General features: G+C 55.2%; 1 protein-coding gene across 1 annotated transcript in view; it reads right to left on the reverse strand.

Annotated features, from left to right (window-relative positions):
- Nucleotides 1–698: 698 nt before the first annotated feature.
- The window catches only part of bcl3 (BCL3 transcription coactivator), a 71,619-nt gene continuing 58,410 nt past the window's right edge, over nucleotides 699–13,907 (reverse strand). Inside the window, exons 4-9 of the mRNA XM_059968851.1 lie at nucleotides 13,601–13,814; nucleotides 11,242–11,330; nucleotides 7,089–7,166; nucleotides 6,410–6,577; nucleotides 4,516–4,639; nucleotides 699–1,915 (exon numbers count right to left, since the gene is read on the reverse strand). Coding sequence (XP_059824834.1) covers nucleotides 1,566–1,915; nucleotides 4,516–4,639; nucleotides 6,410–6,577; nucleotides 7,089–7,166; nucleotides 11,242–11,330; nucleotides 13,601–13,814 — 1,023 coding nt within the window. The 3' untranslated portion in view covers nucleotides 699–1,565. The remainder of the gene's footprint in view (nucleotides 1,916–4,515; nucleotides 4,640–6,409; nucleotides 6,578–7,088; nucleotides 7,167–11,241; nucleotides 11,331–13,600; nucleotides 13,815–13,907) is intronic.

The raw sequence follows: 13,907 nt of genomic DNA on the forward strand, positions 1-13,907 counted from the left end.
TGGAATCACAGTGTTTCTGCTGCCGGTCTGGTGGGTTCCTGGTCTGCAGTGAGTCCCAGGATTTTGCTGGGGAACTGGGTGATGGACTCTCTCCTGTGGGAGTTGGACACTGCCCGGCACCGTGTGGTGGGATTGTGACTACTCACTGATAAGCTCATGTGCAACTTGGCTGGTGATGTCAGGACACTTTCCAAGGATCTTTGCAATGATCTTCCGGAACAGTCCCTGGTACAACTGTTGTTGAACATCCCACTCCGAGTTGCAGATTCCCCTAAACAGTGACCTGTCACAGTATGTAATGCTCTCCGGACTTCCATAGGAGAGTTACAGGTCCCCATTACAACACGCACACACACCATGGTCATAGGTCCCCATTACAACACACACAGACACACACACGCACGCACACTCACACATACACGACAGTTACAGGTCCCCATTACAACACACACACACACACACACTCACACAGACACACAGAGACACACACACGCACGCACGCACGCACACTCACACATACACGACAGTTACAGGTCCCCATTACAACACACACACACACACACACAGAGACACACACACACACACATACACACATATGCGCACACACATAGAGTCACAGATCCCATTAGACACACACACTCATCACCTTTTCAGAGCAGTACAACAGGTTAAAAATGGGATCCCTATCACACACCATGTGCACGATAATATTAATCTTTAATTTTTTCTGCTACAACATTATTTACAGTTTTGGACACTTTCCTCTTGATGAGTGCAGTATCCATATTCCATTTCCTGGACATTATCAATAATGCAATGATGTGAACCACTCTCCAAACGTCTGCCAATGTGCGCGGCTCTGGGAGATGAACATAGCAACTCCGTCACCAGGCACCTCCCTCAGGACCTGGACTGAGGCCCATCAGGGTGTCGAGGCAGGGTCAGAAACACATGTTCCTGGGACCACCATCCCCTCCAGTTCCACATGCTCCCCCACGTCACGGGGCAGACCCACTGTGTTCCCTCCAATTCCTGATTTACCGCCGTTCCTTGGACACGATGTTCATCTCATGCCGACAGAAGACCTGGGTCTGGCAGGTGCGATTTGGCTGTTTAGTGCTTCCTCTGTCAGTGTGGAATTTCCATGTTCTCCCTGCGACCAGCAAGATTTTCCTTGCATTCTCCCCACCGAAGTGCAGCATTAGGGAATCAGCCACCAGAAATCCTCCCCACCCCCGTGAGTGGACGAGGGTTCAGCATCGGGGTCAGGGGTGGGTGGGAAAGAACTGAACAGGAGGGGTGTGAACAGCTAACATTGTATCAAAGGCCTGCTTCCTGTTGCACCTCAAGGCCTGATTTACAGAGTCAGTGAGTGAGGCCAACCCTGGCCAGGGAGGGGAGTGTGTTGGGTCAAGGTGGGGGAAAATACTCAAAGCCACTGCCTCTTCATATTGCTGTTTGCCCTGTGGGAGCATGGGGCCCCTGTCTAAAGCAGCTTCCTCCTCGGCCTAACGAGTGGGGTGGGGCTGGACTGTGAAATATTCCCCCCTGCTTCCTGGGCCTGGTCAGCAACCCGGCCTCCCTGTGCAGCTCCCTCCAGGCTCAGAACGGTGTGCAGTCCAAACCACACCCGCGTGAGCTCTCCCAGGCTCGTCACCCCATGAATGCTCCTGTGGATGGGCGGAGCGAAGTCCCTCACAGGCCCCAGCCCCAGTGAGGCCCCAGGCCTGGCTCGGCAGGTAGACCCCAGTCAAGAGTGTAGTGGGAGGGGGCAGTCCATCCACCACTGGCAGTGTCCAGAGTTTGCTGGGGCCACCTTCCCCAGCCCTGGGGCTCGGACTCCCAGGCAGGCCGAGCGCGATGGGGGACGATCCTGAGGGGGGACGGGGCCTACAGGGAGAAGCTGGGCTGGAACCTGTGGGAGAATAGAGAACATGGATCATGGTACACGTGAGACTGAATAGAGAACATAGAACAAAGAGCAGTACAGTAGAGGAACAGGCCATTTGGCCCATCATGTCTGTGCCAAACATGATGTCAATCCCTTCTGTATGTACTCTGCCCATATCCTGCCATTCCCTGAACATCCAGAAACCTATCTGACAGCCTCTTTGATGCATGTCATATCTGTCTCCACCACCCCTGGCTGCCAATTTCAGTCACCCACTGATCTCCGTGAAAAATAATCTCCCTTCAACCTACGCCCTCTCACCTTAAGTGCAGGCTCTGTGGTGTTGGCCACTTCCACCCAGGTGTAAAAGGTACTGTTTATCTGTTCTCTCTCTGCCTCATACAGTATGGAGCAAAAGTCTCAGGTTAGATGACCTTTGCACAGTATTATTGTAATTTTATATATTGCAGAGTTCTGCAGCCACACAAAAAAAAAACAACTTCATGACCCATGTGAGTGATGATAAACCTGATTCTTATATGGGTCACTGTTGTGGACTGAGAGTGGAAGGGAGCAGGGAGAGGGGAATCATGGTTGGGAAAAGGGGAAGAGAAGGGAGCAGGTAACAACAGAGAGACATTCTGTCATTATCAATAAACCAGTTGTTTGAAATAAAATGTCCTTGGCTAGGTGAATCTACAGTCACGTTACCTCCTGCGCCTGGCACTCCTTCTCTCCCGCCTGTCCAACACTCTGACAGTGCTCCACACCCACCATTGCAGCAGCCTTTGCTCCTGCTGGATCTGCAGACTCACTCTGCACTCCATGTTGACAAGTACAGTACTGTGCAAATGTCCTAAGCACCTAAGCCGAAGACTTTTCTGTTCAGCACCGTATAATCTTATAAACCTCTACTGGATCTCACGTCAGCCTCTGGTTCTCTAGAGGAAACAACCCAGGTCTCTCCTTATAGCAGTTCCTGGTGAGCCAATTCTGCACCCTCTCTAAAGCCCCCACACCCTTGGTGTGATGGGGCAACTAGATCTGCACACAAGACTCCATGCAGCCTGTCCAAAATTTTATACAACAGCAAAGATTCTTTCTGATCTTTATACTCAAAGCCCCAGTGCAAGGAGCAGCACAACTTCCTACCACCCTGTCTACAAGTGTGGCCACTTTTAAGGGGCAGTGGACCTGTAGATAATGTCTGTTTGCTCCCCACACAAACCAGTGTCCCCCTCAAACTCCTTCAATCATGCTCAACACCCATAATCTCACCTCACCCTCAAACCCCTCCACCCACCTCCTCTCCTTCAAACACAGCCCCCTCCTCCCACCCCCTTTCCCTCCCTCAAACTCCTTTCACAAGCTCCGCCTCACCCTCAAAGCCCTCCATTACCCACAGCCCTCTCACCTATTGTCCATCCCTCAACCCCTTCCTCCCACCCTCTCTCTACCCCAACTCCCTCCTCCCACCTCCCAACCTACAACCCCTCTCATTCTTCTCTTTCTGAAACTCTTCCCATCTTCTCCATCCTCATTCCTCCTTCCCCATCCCCTCCCTCCAACGTCTCCTTCCCCTCTCTCTCCTCATACACCCTCTCCCCTTCCCTACCCCACTCCAATTCTGTTCCAGTGGCTTCAGACTATGACAGGATACCCGATGGACACCAGTCCATTCCACTGATTTAGCCTGCTCCGACAATTCATCATGGCTGATTTATTTTTCTCTCTCAGCCCCATTTTCTTGCCTTCTTCCTGCAACCTTTGATGTCCTGTAAATCAAGAGCCTATCAACATCCATTTTAAATATACTCAATGACTTGGCCTCCACAGCCATCGGTGGCAGTGAATTCCACAGATTCACCACCTTCTGCTAAAGAAATTCCTCCTCATACTGTTCTAAATGGATGTCCCTCAGTTCTCACACTGTGACCTCTGGTCCTAGACTCCCCCACCACAGGAAGCATGCCCTCCACAGCCACTCTACTGAGACCTTCCAACATTCCATAGGTTTCAGTGAGATCCACACTCCCCTATTCTAAATTCCAAGGAGTACAGGCCCAGAGCCATGAAACATTCCTCCTACATTAACTCTTTCAGTTCTGGGATCATTCTCATGAACCTCCTCTGGGCCCTCTGAAAAGCCAGCACATTTTTTCTAAGATAACGATCCTGAAACTTACTCCAAGTGCGGTTTGACCAATGCCTTAAAAAACCTCAGCATTACATCCTCGAGAAATGAATGCTTCAGTTGCATTTGCCTTTCTTACTGCTGTTTCAGACTGTAAGTGAACCTTTAGAGAATTTTGCACATGGACTACCAAGGATCTTTGCACCTTCTGATTTTTTAACTTTCTCCCTGTTCAGAATGTGGTCTATGTCTTTGTTCCTTCTACCAAGGTGCATGACTGTACACTTCCCTACACGGTATTCCATCTGCCGCTTCTTTGCTTATTCCTCAAATCTGTCTAATCCCTTCTGCGGGCTCTCTGCTTCCTCACCTCTACCTGTGCCTCCACCTATCTTTGCATCATCTGTAAGCTTGGCCACAAAGCCTCCTTCCCTGCTCCTTCTCCCTCCCAATCCCATCATCTCCTCCTGCTCCCTCTTCCCTCACTGACCTGTTGCCCCCTCAACTGGGGATTTATTTGGTGAGGAGGGTGCACTCGATTCACTGGTCCCCATTGGGATGGAGCCCGGCTGCGAGGGGAGGCGGCTTGCCTTACCCCTCAGTACATCGACTACCTAGGGAGAAGTCAGAAGGCACAGTGAGGTGGAAGTTGTGTCATCTAAGGCTGAGCCCTGAACGCATACCCAACTTCACCATCCCTGACCTTTAATTGGTTGTTCTAGTGCCCGATCTCTGACCTCCCTCCCTCTGAAACTCAAGCCCCAGCTAGGACCTCTGCCAACATCACTCTGACCCCTGACCCAACCCAACCAACCGACCCCCACCACACTGACCCCTGACCCAACCCAACCAACCAATCCCCACCACACTGACCCCTGACCCAACCCAACCAACAAATCCCCAACACACTGACCCCTGACCCAACCCAACCAACAAACCCCCGCCACACTGACCCCTGACCCACCCAACCAACAAAACCCCACCACACTGACCCTTGACCCAACCCAACCAACCAATCCCCACCACACTGACCCCTGACCCAACCCAACCAACAAATCCCCAACACACTGACCCCTGACCCAACCCAACCAACAAACCCCCACTACACTGACCCCTGACCCAACCCAACCAACCAATCCCCACCACACTGACCCCTGACCCAACCCAACAAACCAACCCCACCACACTGACCCCTGACCCAACCCAACCAACCAACCCCCACCACACTAACCCCTGACCCAACCCAACCAACAAAACCCCACCACACTGAACCCTGACCCAAGCCCCACAAACCAGCCTCCACCACACTGACCCCTGACCCAACCCAACCAACCAACCCCCACCACACTGACCCCTGACCCAACCCAACCAACAAATCCCCAACACACTGACCCCTGACCCAACCCAACCAACAAACCCCCGCCACACTGACCCCTGACCCACCCAACCAACAAAACCCCACCACACTGACCCTTGACCCAACCCAACCAACCAATCCCCACCACACTGACCCCTGACCCAACCCAACCAACAAATCCCCAACACACTGACCCCTGACCCAACCCAACCAACAAACCCCCACTACACTGACCCCTGACCCAACCCAACCAACCAATCCCCACCACACTGACCCCTGACCCAACCCAACAAACCAACCCCACCACACTGACCCCTGACCCAACCCAACCAACCAACCCCCACCACACTAACCCCTGACCCAACCCAACCAACAAAACCCCACCACACTGAACCCTGACCCAAGCCCCACAAACCAGCCTCCACCACACTGACCCCTGACCCAACCCAACCAACCAACCCCCACCACACTGACCCCTGACCCAACCCAACCAACCAATCCCCACCACACTGACCCCTGACCCAACCCAACAAACCAACCCCCACCACACTGACCCCTGACCCAACCCAACCAACCAATCCCCACCACACTGCCCCCTGACCCAACCCAACAAACAAAACCCCCACCACACTGACCCCTGACCCAACCCAACAAACCAGCTCCCACCATGTTGACCCCTGACCCAAGCCCCACAAACCAGCCTCCACCACACTCTTCTGACTTAACCCCAACCAACAAACCAGCCCCACCTCACTGACCCCTGACCTGAATTCTAACTCACCTCGGCCATTGACACAACTCCTACTCTCAGATATCACCCCTGATCCCCAAACACACCTTCACCAGCTCTGAATGGTGTGTGTGTGTGTGTGTGTGTGTGTGTGTGTGTGTGTGTGTGTGTGTGTGTGTGTGTGTGTGTGTGTGTGTGTGTGTGTGTGTGTGTGTGTGTGTGTGTGTGTGTCTGCATGCATGCATGGGTCTGCATGTGTGCAGGCCGGGTGTTTCTGGGTTGTATGGGTATCCACACCTTCTTGTTCTTGGCCACTGTGAGGGAGGTGTCGTTGTGACAGTTCTTAATGCTGGTGTCGGCCCCGTTCTTCAGCAACACCTTGACGATGTCCATTAGTCCCCGGCCGCTGGCTGAGTGCAGAGCCGTGTTCCCCGAGTATGTCTGCAGGTTCACGCTGGCTCCATGCTGCAGGGTAGGTGGGGGTTCAGGGCAGGCGGAAAAGTGGATGGGTACAGGAAGAATGCAGAGGCAGGGGAAGGAATGGGAGAAGAGGAAGGGAGAGGAGGTAAGGTGGGAGGGTTGAGGGGTTGGAGAGGTGAGTAAAGAGGGGCAGTGAGAGGAGGGAGAAGATGTTATTCCACAGCTGACCACGTAAAAAAACCGTAGGAGGGGCAGAGAGGGGCAGAAGACAGAGAGAATGACTGAAGAGGGAGGGGAGATAAGTGGGATGAACAAAGGTGGGCTGAGAGCCGAGGTGAGGAAGAGGGCAGATGGCGGGTGGGGGTGAAGAATGGACGGTTGAAGACAGAGGCCAGAAGGAGAGGCAGTGTGGGACAAGCTGTGCAGCGGCGAGGAGTGAGGAAGTGAGGATAGAGTTATGAAGAGGGAGCTCTGCGTGTAAGAGTGAGGGGTGGTTCCCTTATCCGGCCGCGATCAGTCAGTCTTTGATGGGCAATCAGGTAATCGCTCCTCTCACCTCTAACAACAGTTGCACCAGGTCCCGGCAATTGTTCTCCACGGCGTGAATCAGTGCAGTCCGGCCACTCTTAATGTCCTAAAAACGGGCAGAATGGCACTGAGCAGGGAGATCTCCATGGAATCGTGCTCACTCCCAAATCCTGACCTTCCAAATCCAGGCAACCCTTTCCAGATCAGATCAGCACGTCCCAGACATTCTTAATGTCCCGGAGATGAGGGGACCGGTGCAGAGCACAGATATCTCCTCTCCCCTCCCTTCTCCTCACTCCCCAGACACCCCCTCTCCCCTTCTCACTCCTTACTCCCCACAGACACCCCCTCTCCCCGTCCCTTCTCACTCCCCAGACACCCCCTCTCCCCTTCTCACTCCTTACTTCCCACAGACACCCCCTCTCCCCTTCTCACTCCTTACTCCCCACAGACACCCCCCTCTCCCCCCTCACTCCCCACAGACACCCCCTTCTCCCCTTCTCACTCCCCACAGACACCCCCTCTCCCCCGTCCCTTCTCACTCCCCAGACACTCCCTCTCCCCTTCTCACTCCTTACTCCCCACAGACACCCCCTCTCCCCCGTCCCTTCTCACTCCCCAGACACTCCCTCTTCCCTTCTCACTCCTTACTCCCCACAGACACCCCCTCTCCACTTCTCACTCCTTACTCCCCACAGACACCCCCCTCTCCCCCTCTCACTCCCCACAGACACCCCCTTCTCCCCTTCTCACTCCCCAGACACCCCCTCTCCCCTTCTCACTCCTCACTCCCCACAGACACCCCCTCTCCCTTCTCACTCCCCAGACACCCCCTCTCCCCTTCTCACTCCTTACTCCCCACAGACACCCCCCTCTCCCCTCTCACTCCCCACAGACACCCCCTCTCCCCTTCTCACTTCTTACTCCCCACAGACACCCCCCTCTCCCCTTCTCACTCCCCACAGACACCCCCTCTCCCCTTCTCACTCCTTACTCCCCACAGACACCCCCCTCTCCCCTTCTCACTCCCCACAGACACCCCCCTCTCCCCTATCCCTTCTCACTCCCCAGACACCCCTCTCCCCTTCTCACTCCTTACTTCCCACAGACACCCCCCTCTCCCCTCTCACTCCCCACAGACACCCCCTTCTCCCCTTCTCACTCCCCACAGACACCCCCTCTCCCCTTCTCACTCCTTACTCCCCACAGACACCCCCCTCTCCCCCTCTCACTCCCCACAGACACCCCCTTCTCCCCTTCTCACTCCCCAGACACCCCCTCTCCCCTTCTCACTCCTCACTCCCCACAGACACCCCCTTTCCCCCTGTCCCTTCTCACTCCCCAGACACCTCCTCGCCCCTTCTCACTCCTTACTCCCCACAGACACCCCCCTCTCCCCTCTCACTCCCCACAGACACCCCCTTCTCCCCTTCTCACTCCCCACAAACACCCCCTCTCCCCTTCTCACTCCTTACTCCCCACAGACACCCCCCCTCTCCCCTTCTCACTCCCCACAGACACCCCCCTCTCCCCTATCCCTTCTCACTCCCCAGACACCCCTCTCCCCTTCTCACTCCTTACTTCCCACAGACACCCCCCTCTCCCCTTCTCACTCCCCACAGACACCCCCTCTCCCCTTCTTACTCCCCACAGACACCCCCCTCTCCCCTTCTCACTCCCCACAGACACCCCCTCTCCCCTTCTCACTCCTTACTCCCTACAGACACCCCCCTCTCCCCTTCTCACTCCCCACAGACACCCCCTCTCCCCTTCTCACTCCCCACAGACACCCCCCTCTCCCCTTCTCACTCCCCAGACACCCCCTCTCCCCTTCTCACTCCTTACTCCCCACAGACACCCCCCTCTCCCCTTCTCACTCCCCAGACACCCCCTCTCCCCTTCTCACTCCTTACTCCCCACAGACACCCCCCTCTCCCCTTCTCACTCCCCACAGACACCCCCTTCTCCCCTTCTCACTCCCCACAGTCACCCCCCTCTCCCCTTCTCACTCCTTACTCCCCACAGACACCCCCTCTCCCCTTCTCACTCCCCACAGACACCCCCTTCTCCCCTTCTCACTCCCCACAGTCACCCCCTCTCCCCTTCTCACTCCTTACTCCCCACAGACACCCCCACTCCCCTTCTCACTCCCCACAGACACCCCCTTCTCCCCTTCTCACTCCCCACAGTCACCCCCTCTCCCCTTCTCACTCCTTACTCCCCACAGACACCCCCACTCCCCTTCTCACTCCCCACAGACACCCCCTTCTCCCCTTCTCACTCCCCACAGTCACCCCCTCTCCCCTTCTCACTCCTTACTCCCCACAGACACCCCCCTCTCCCCTTCTCACTCCCCACAGACACCCCCCTCTCCCCTATCCCTTCTCACTCCCCAGACACCCCTCTCCCCTTCTCACTCCTTACTTCCCACAGACACCCCCCTCTCCCCTCTCACTCCCCACAGACACCCCCTTCTCCCCTTCTCACTCCCCACAGACACCCCCTCTCCCCTTCTCACTCCTTACTCCCCACAGACACCCCCCTCTCCCCCTCTCACTCCCCACAGACACCCCCTTCTCCCCTTCTCACTCCCCAGACACCCCCTCTCCCCTTCTCACTCCTCACTCCCCACAGACACCCCCTTTCCCCCTGTCCCTTCTCACTCCCCAGACACCTCCTCGCCCCTTCTCACTCCTTACTCCCCACAGACACCCCCCTCTCCCCTCTCACTCCCCACAGACACCCCCTTCTCCCCTTCTCACTCCCCACAAACACCCCCTCTCCCCTTCTCACTCCTTACTCCCCACAGACACCCCCCCTCTCCCCTTCTCACTCCCCACAGACACCCCCCTCTCCCCTATCCCTTCTCACTCCCCAGACACCCCTCTCCCCTTCTCACTCCTTACTTCCCACAGACACCCCCCTCTCCCCTTCTCACTCCCCACAGACACCCCCTCTCCCCTTCTTACTCCCCACAGACACCCCCCTCTCCCCTTCTCACTCCCCACAGACACCCCCTCTCCCCTTCTCACTCCTTACTCCCTACAGACACCCCCCTCTCCCCTTCTCACTCCCCACAGACACCCCCTCTCCCCTTCTCACTCCCCACAGACACCCCCTCTCCCCTTCTCACTCCCCAGACACCCCCTCTCCCCTTCTCACTCCTTACTCCCCACAGACACCCCCCTCTCCCCTTCTCACTCCCCAGACACCCCCTCTCCCCTTCTCACTCCTTACTCCCCACAGACACCCCCCTCTCCCCTTCTCACTCCCCACAGACACCCCCTTCTCCCCTTCTCACTCCCCACAGTCACCCCCCTCTCCCCTTCTCACTCCTTACTCCCCACAGACACCCCCTCTCCCCTTCTCACTCCCCACAGACACCCCCTTCTCCCCTTCTCACTCCCCACAGTCACCCCCTCTCCCCTTCTCACTCCTTACTCCCCACAGACACCCCCACTCCCCTTCTCACTCCCCACAGACACCCCCTTCTCCCCTTCTCACTCCCCACAGTCACCCCCTCTCCCCTTCTCACTCCTTACTCCCCACAGACACCCCCACTCCCCTTCTCACTCCCCACAGACACCCCCTTCTCCCCTTCTCACTCCCCACAGTCACCCCCTCTCCCCTTCTCACTCCTTACTCCCCACAGACACCCCCACTCCCCTTCTCACTCCCCACAGACACCCCCTTCTCCCCTTCTCACTCCCCACAGTCACCCCCCTCTCCCCTTCTCACTCCTTACTCCCCACAGACACCCCCCTCTCCCCTTCTCACTCCCCACAGACACCCCCTCTCCCCTTCTTACTCCCCACAGACACCCTCCTCTCCCCTTCTCACTCCCCACAGACACCCCCTCTCCCCTTCTCACTCCCCACAGACACCCCCTCTCCCCTTCTCACTCCCCACAGACACCCCCTCTCCCCTTCTCACTCCCCACAGACACCCCCTCTCCCCTTCTCACTCCCCACAGACACCCCCCTCTCCCCCTCTCCCTTCTCCTTCTCACTACAAATAGACAGATCGCTTTCTCCCTTCCCACTCCCCACAGACAGGCCTCCTTTCACCCTCTCCTTGCCCCTCATTCCTTGCTCACTACCCTCCTCCCCCCTCATTGCTCACCCCTCTCCTATCACCCTAGACAGAAGCCTCTTCCCTCTTCACCCCTACTCCACACTCACCACGGCGTCAATGTCCGCCCCCTGGTCCAGCAGGAAGGTGAGGATTTCGCGGTCCTGGTTGTTGACGGCAATGTGGAGCGGTGAGTAACCTGGGTGAGGGATAGGACAAGGTGACGAATGTCATTAGATTCTGCTCACGGTCGGAGAGTGCGCCTGAACCACAGTCCCGCCGGGAACGAGCGGCGTTTGCCAACCAGGGGTCAGGGAACACCTAGAGCTGGGGGTGGAGTGGGACCCAGGGTCACAAAACCTACAGCTCCAGGAGTGGCCGAGGAGAAGGAGGGGTACAGGGTATAAGCTACAGACAGGTCTCGTTACAACCTTACAACAGCTCGTCTGCCTGAGGAACTCAGCAGCTGACAGAACACAGAACAGGTCCACACTGGACAGGCCATTCAGCTCGCCATCCTACGAAATCTACACCAAACATCCGCATCCCTCCATTCCCTTCACACTCCTGCCTCTGTCCAAAAGCCTTTTCTTGCGAAGGAAACGCATTTCAGGATGTATATTATATACATTTCGCTGACATTAAATTGGACCTTTGAACCTTCAAAATCCACCAACACGACAGATTCTGCGTTGGATAACATCCACAAAATACCGGAGGAACTCAGCAGGTCAGGCAGCATCGATGGAGAGGAATAAACAGTCGATGCTTCGGGCTGAGATCAAAGTACTTGCTGAGGTCCCCCAGCAGACTGTGTGAGTTAAACTCCAACAAGTGGCCTGCTTCCACTCCTGACCCTGTAACTGACTCCAGGCACTGACCTCTGTCTATAAAAAACTTGCCCCGAACTCGCCCCCCTAACCTTTAAAGCATGGCAGAATCAGAAGCAGGTTCAATATCGCCGGCCTATGTCATGAAATCTGTTAACGTAGCAGCAGCAGAATGCAATACATGATAATATAGGAAAAAAAGTAAATCTGTTACAGTATATATATATATAGATACTGCAAAGTTAAATTAAAAATAGTGCAAAAACAGAAATAATAATAACAAGAAAGTGCTGTGGTGTTCGTGGGTTCAATGTCTATTTAAGAGTTGGATGGTGGAGGGAAAGAAGCTGCTCCTGAATCGCTGAGTGTGTGCCTTTAGGCATCGCTACCTCCTTCCTGACGGCAACAATGGAAAAAGGGCATGTTCTGGCGGACGAGGGTCCTTAACGTTAGATGCTACCTTTCTGAGACACCGCTCTCATGTGGCGTTTGACATTCCTACCTCAGGGAAGACTATGTCTGCCATATGTTTCAGGGCACGAGCACACCTCCCCTGGGCCTCTGCTGTTCCCTTCTCAACCACCAGACTCAAAACCAGCTGCTTTCCCCGATCAGATTGTAGAGCCTCCACGGAATCCTGATCTCAACGTCATCCCGGCTGTCTGCAGAGACAGGCGCAAGTCAGGGGGCCACAGTCTGCTGAAGAACTGTGGCAATTTCTCCAAGATGCTTGGAACCTACCAGCTGATTTTCTTGTAAAACGGCACGACAGTGTACCTAAGAGAATTGATGCAGTTTTAAAGTTTTGCTCACACCAAATATTGATTTAATTTTGTGTTTTTGCTGTGTAACTCGCTGTAAGGTTTTATTGCCAATGTAATAGTTTTCTCTGTAGTAGCCATATTTGGGTTATGACTGGAGATAATGGGGCTTTGGGACATGGGGCTTTGGGACATGGGGCTATCCAATGAGATACCGCTCTTGATAATTTTTTTGATATTTTGAAACTTTACATTTCATTATTTTTGAAAGCTTCTTCACTTTACAGAATTTTTGGACATGTGCCTAAGACATTACAGCACAGTACTGTATTGGTAGTGTTTTTTAAAGTATTGTTTTCTTTACCCAATTGTGTTTCTTTTTGTGATGCCTCTGAAGTGGAGTAACAATTATCTCGTTATCTTTTACACTTCTGCACAGGAAATGGAATTAAATGACTTTGAATCTTCAAAGATTTGGGTCAAAATCCTACAGACCCTCCTGACACCAGTAGTCCATTGTCCCACCCCACACCCCCGCTTCTCGACCACCCACACCCTGATCTCCGCTTGTGCCCCACCCTCCCCGAGTCCCAGCTCCGTCCAGCCCTGGTGTCACCACACGACACGGAAAAGGTGGCACAGGAGAGGCTGCAGAGGGAATTCCCTGGGATGGAGATTGAGGGTTGGTGGAGGAGAAATCAGGCAGGGTGGGCTCGTTCTCCCTGGCTCGAAGGGGGACAACTGAAACAATGTCATGAGGAGTGTAGATGGGGTAAGGCAGCTGGAGACATCTCCCCATGGAGCATGTAGTAAAATTCAAGAGGGCACCGAGTTATGGGGGGTGGGAGTTGGAAGGACCGATGGGTAGGAGGACTCACCCTCGTAGTTGCGGATGTCAAGGTCAGCGGCCCCCCGGCCCTTGCCCTGGGCCTGGCCCAGGAGGCTGCGCAGACAGCTGAGGCAGCGATGCTCACAGGCAAGGTGAATGGCTGACTGCCCATTACGGTCCAGTAGCACCGGAGAGGCACCGCCCGTCACCAGCACCGCGGTCAGGCCCGCGTGTCGAGTTATCACGGCCAGGTGCAGCGGCGTCTGGGGGGGTGGGGGAAGGAGAAGGGAGAACAGGGAGGGGAAGGAGGGAAGAGGAGGAGAAGGGGAAGGGGAAGAGAAGGAGGAGGTAGCAGG

The sequence above is a fragment of the Hypanus sabinus genome, chromosome 1, assembly GCF_030144855.1.
Source record: "Hypanus sabinus isolate sHypSab1 chromosome 1, sHypSab1.hap1, whole genome shotgun sequence".
NCBI classification, from domain to species: domain Eukaryota; kingdom Metazoa; phylum Chordata; class Chondrichthyes; order Myliobatiformes; family Dasyatidae; genus Hypanus; species Hypanus sabinus.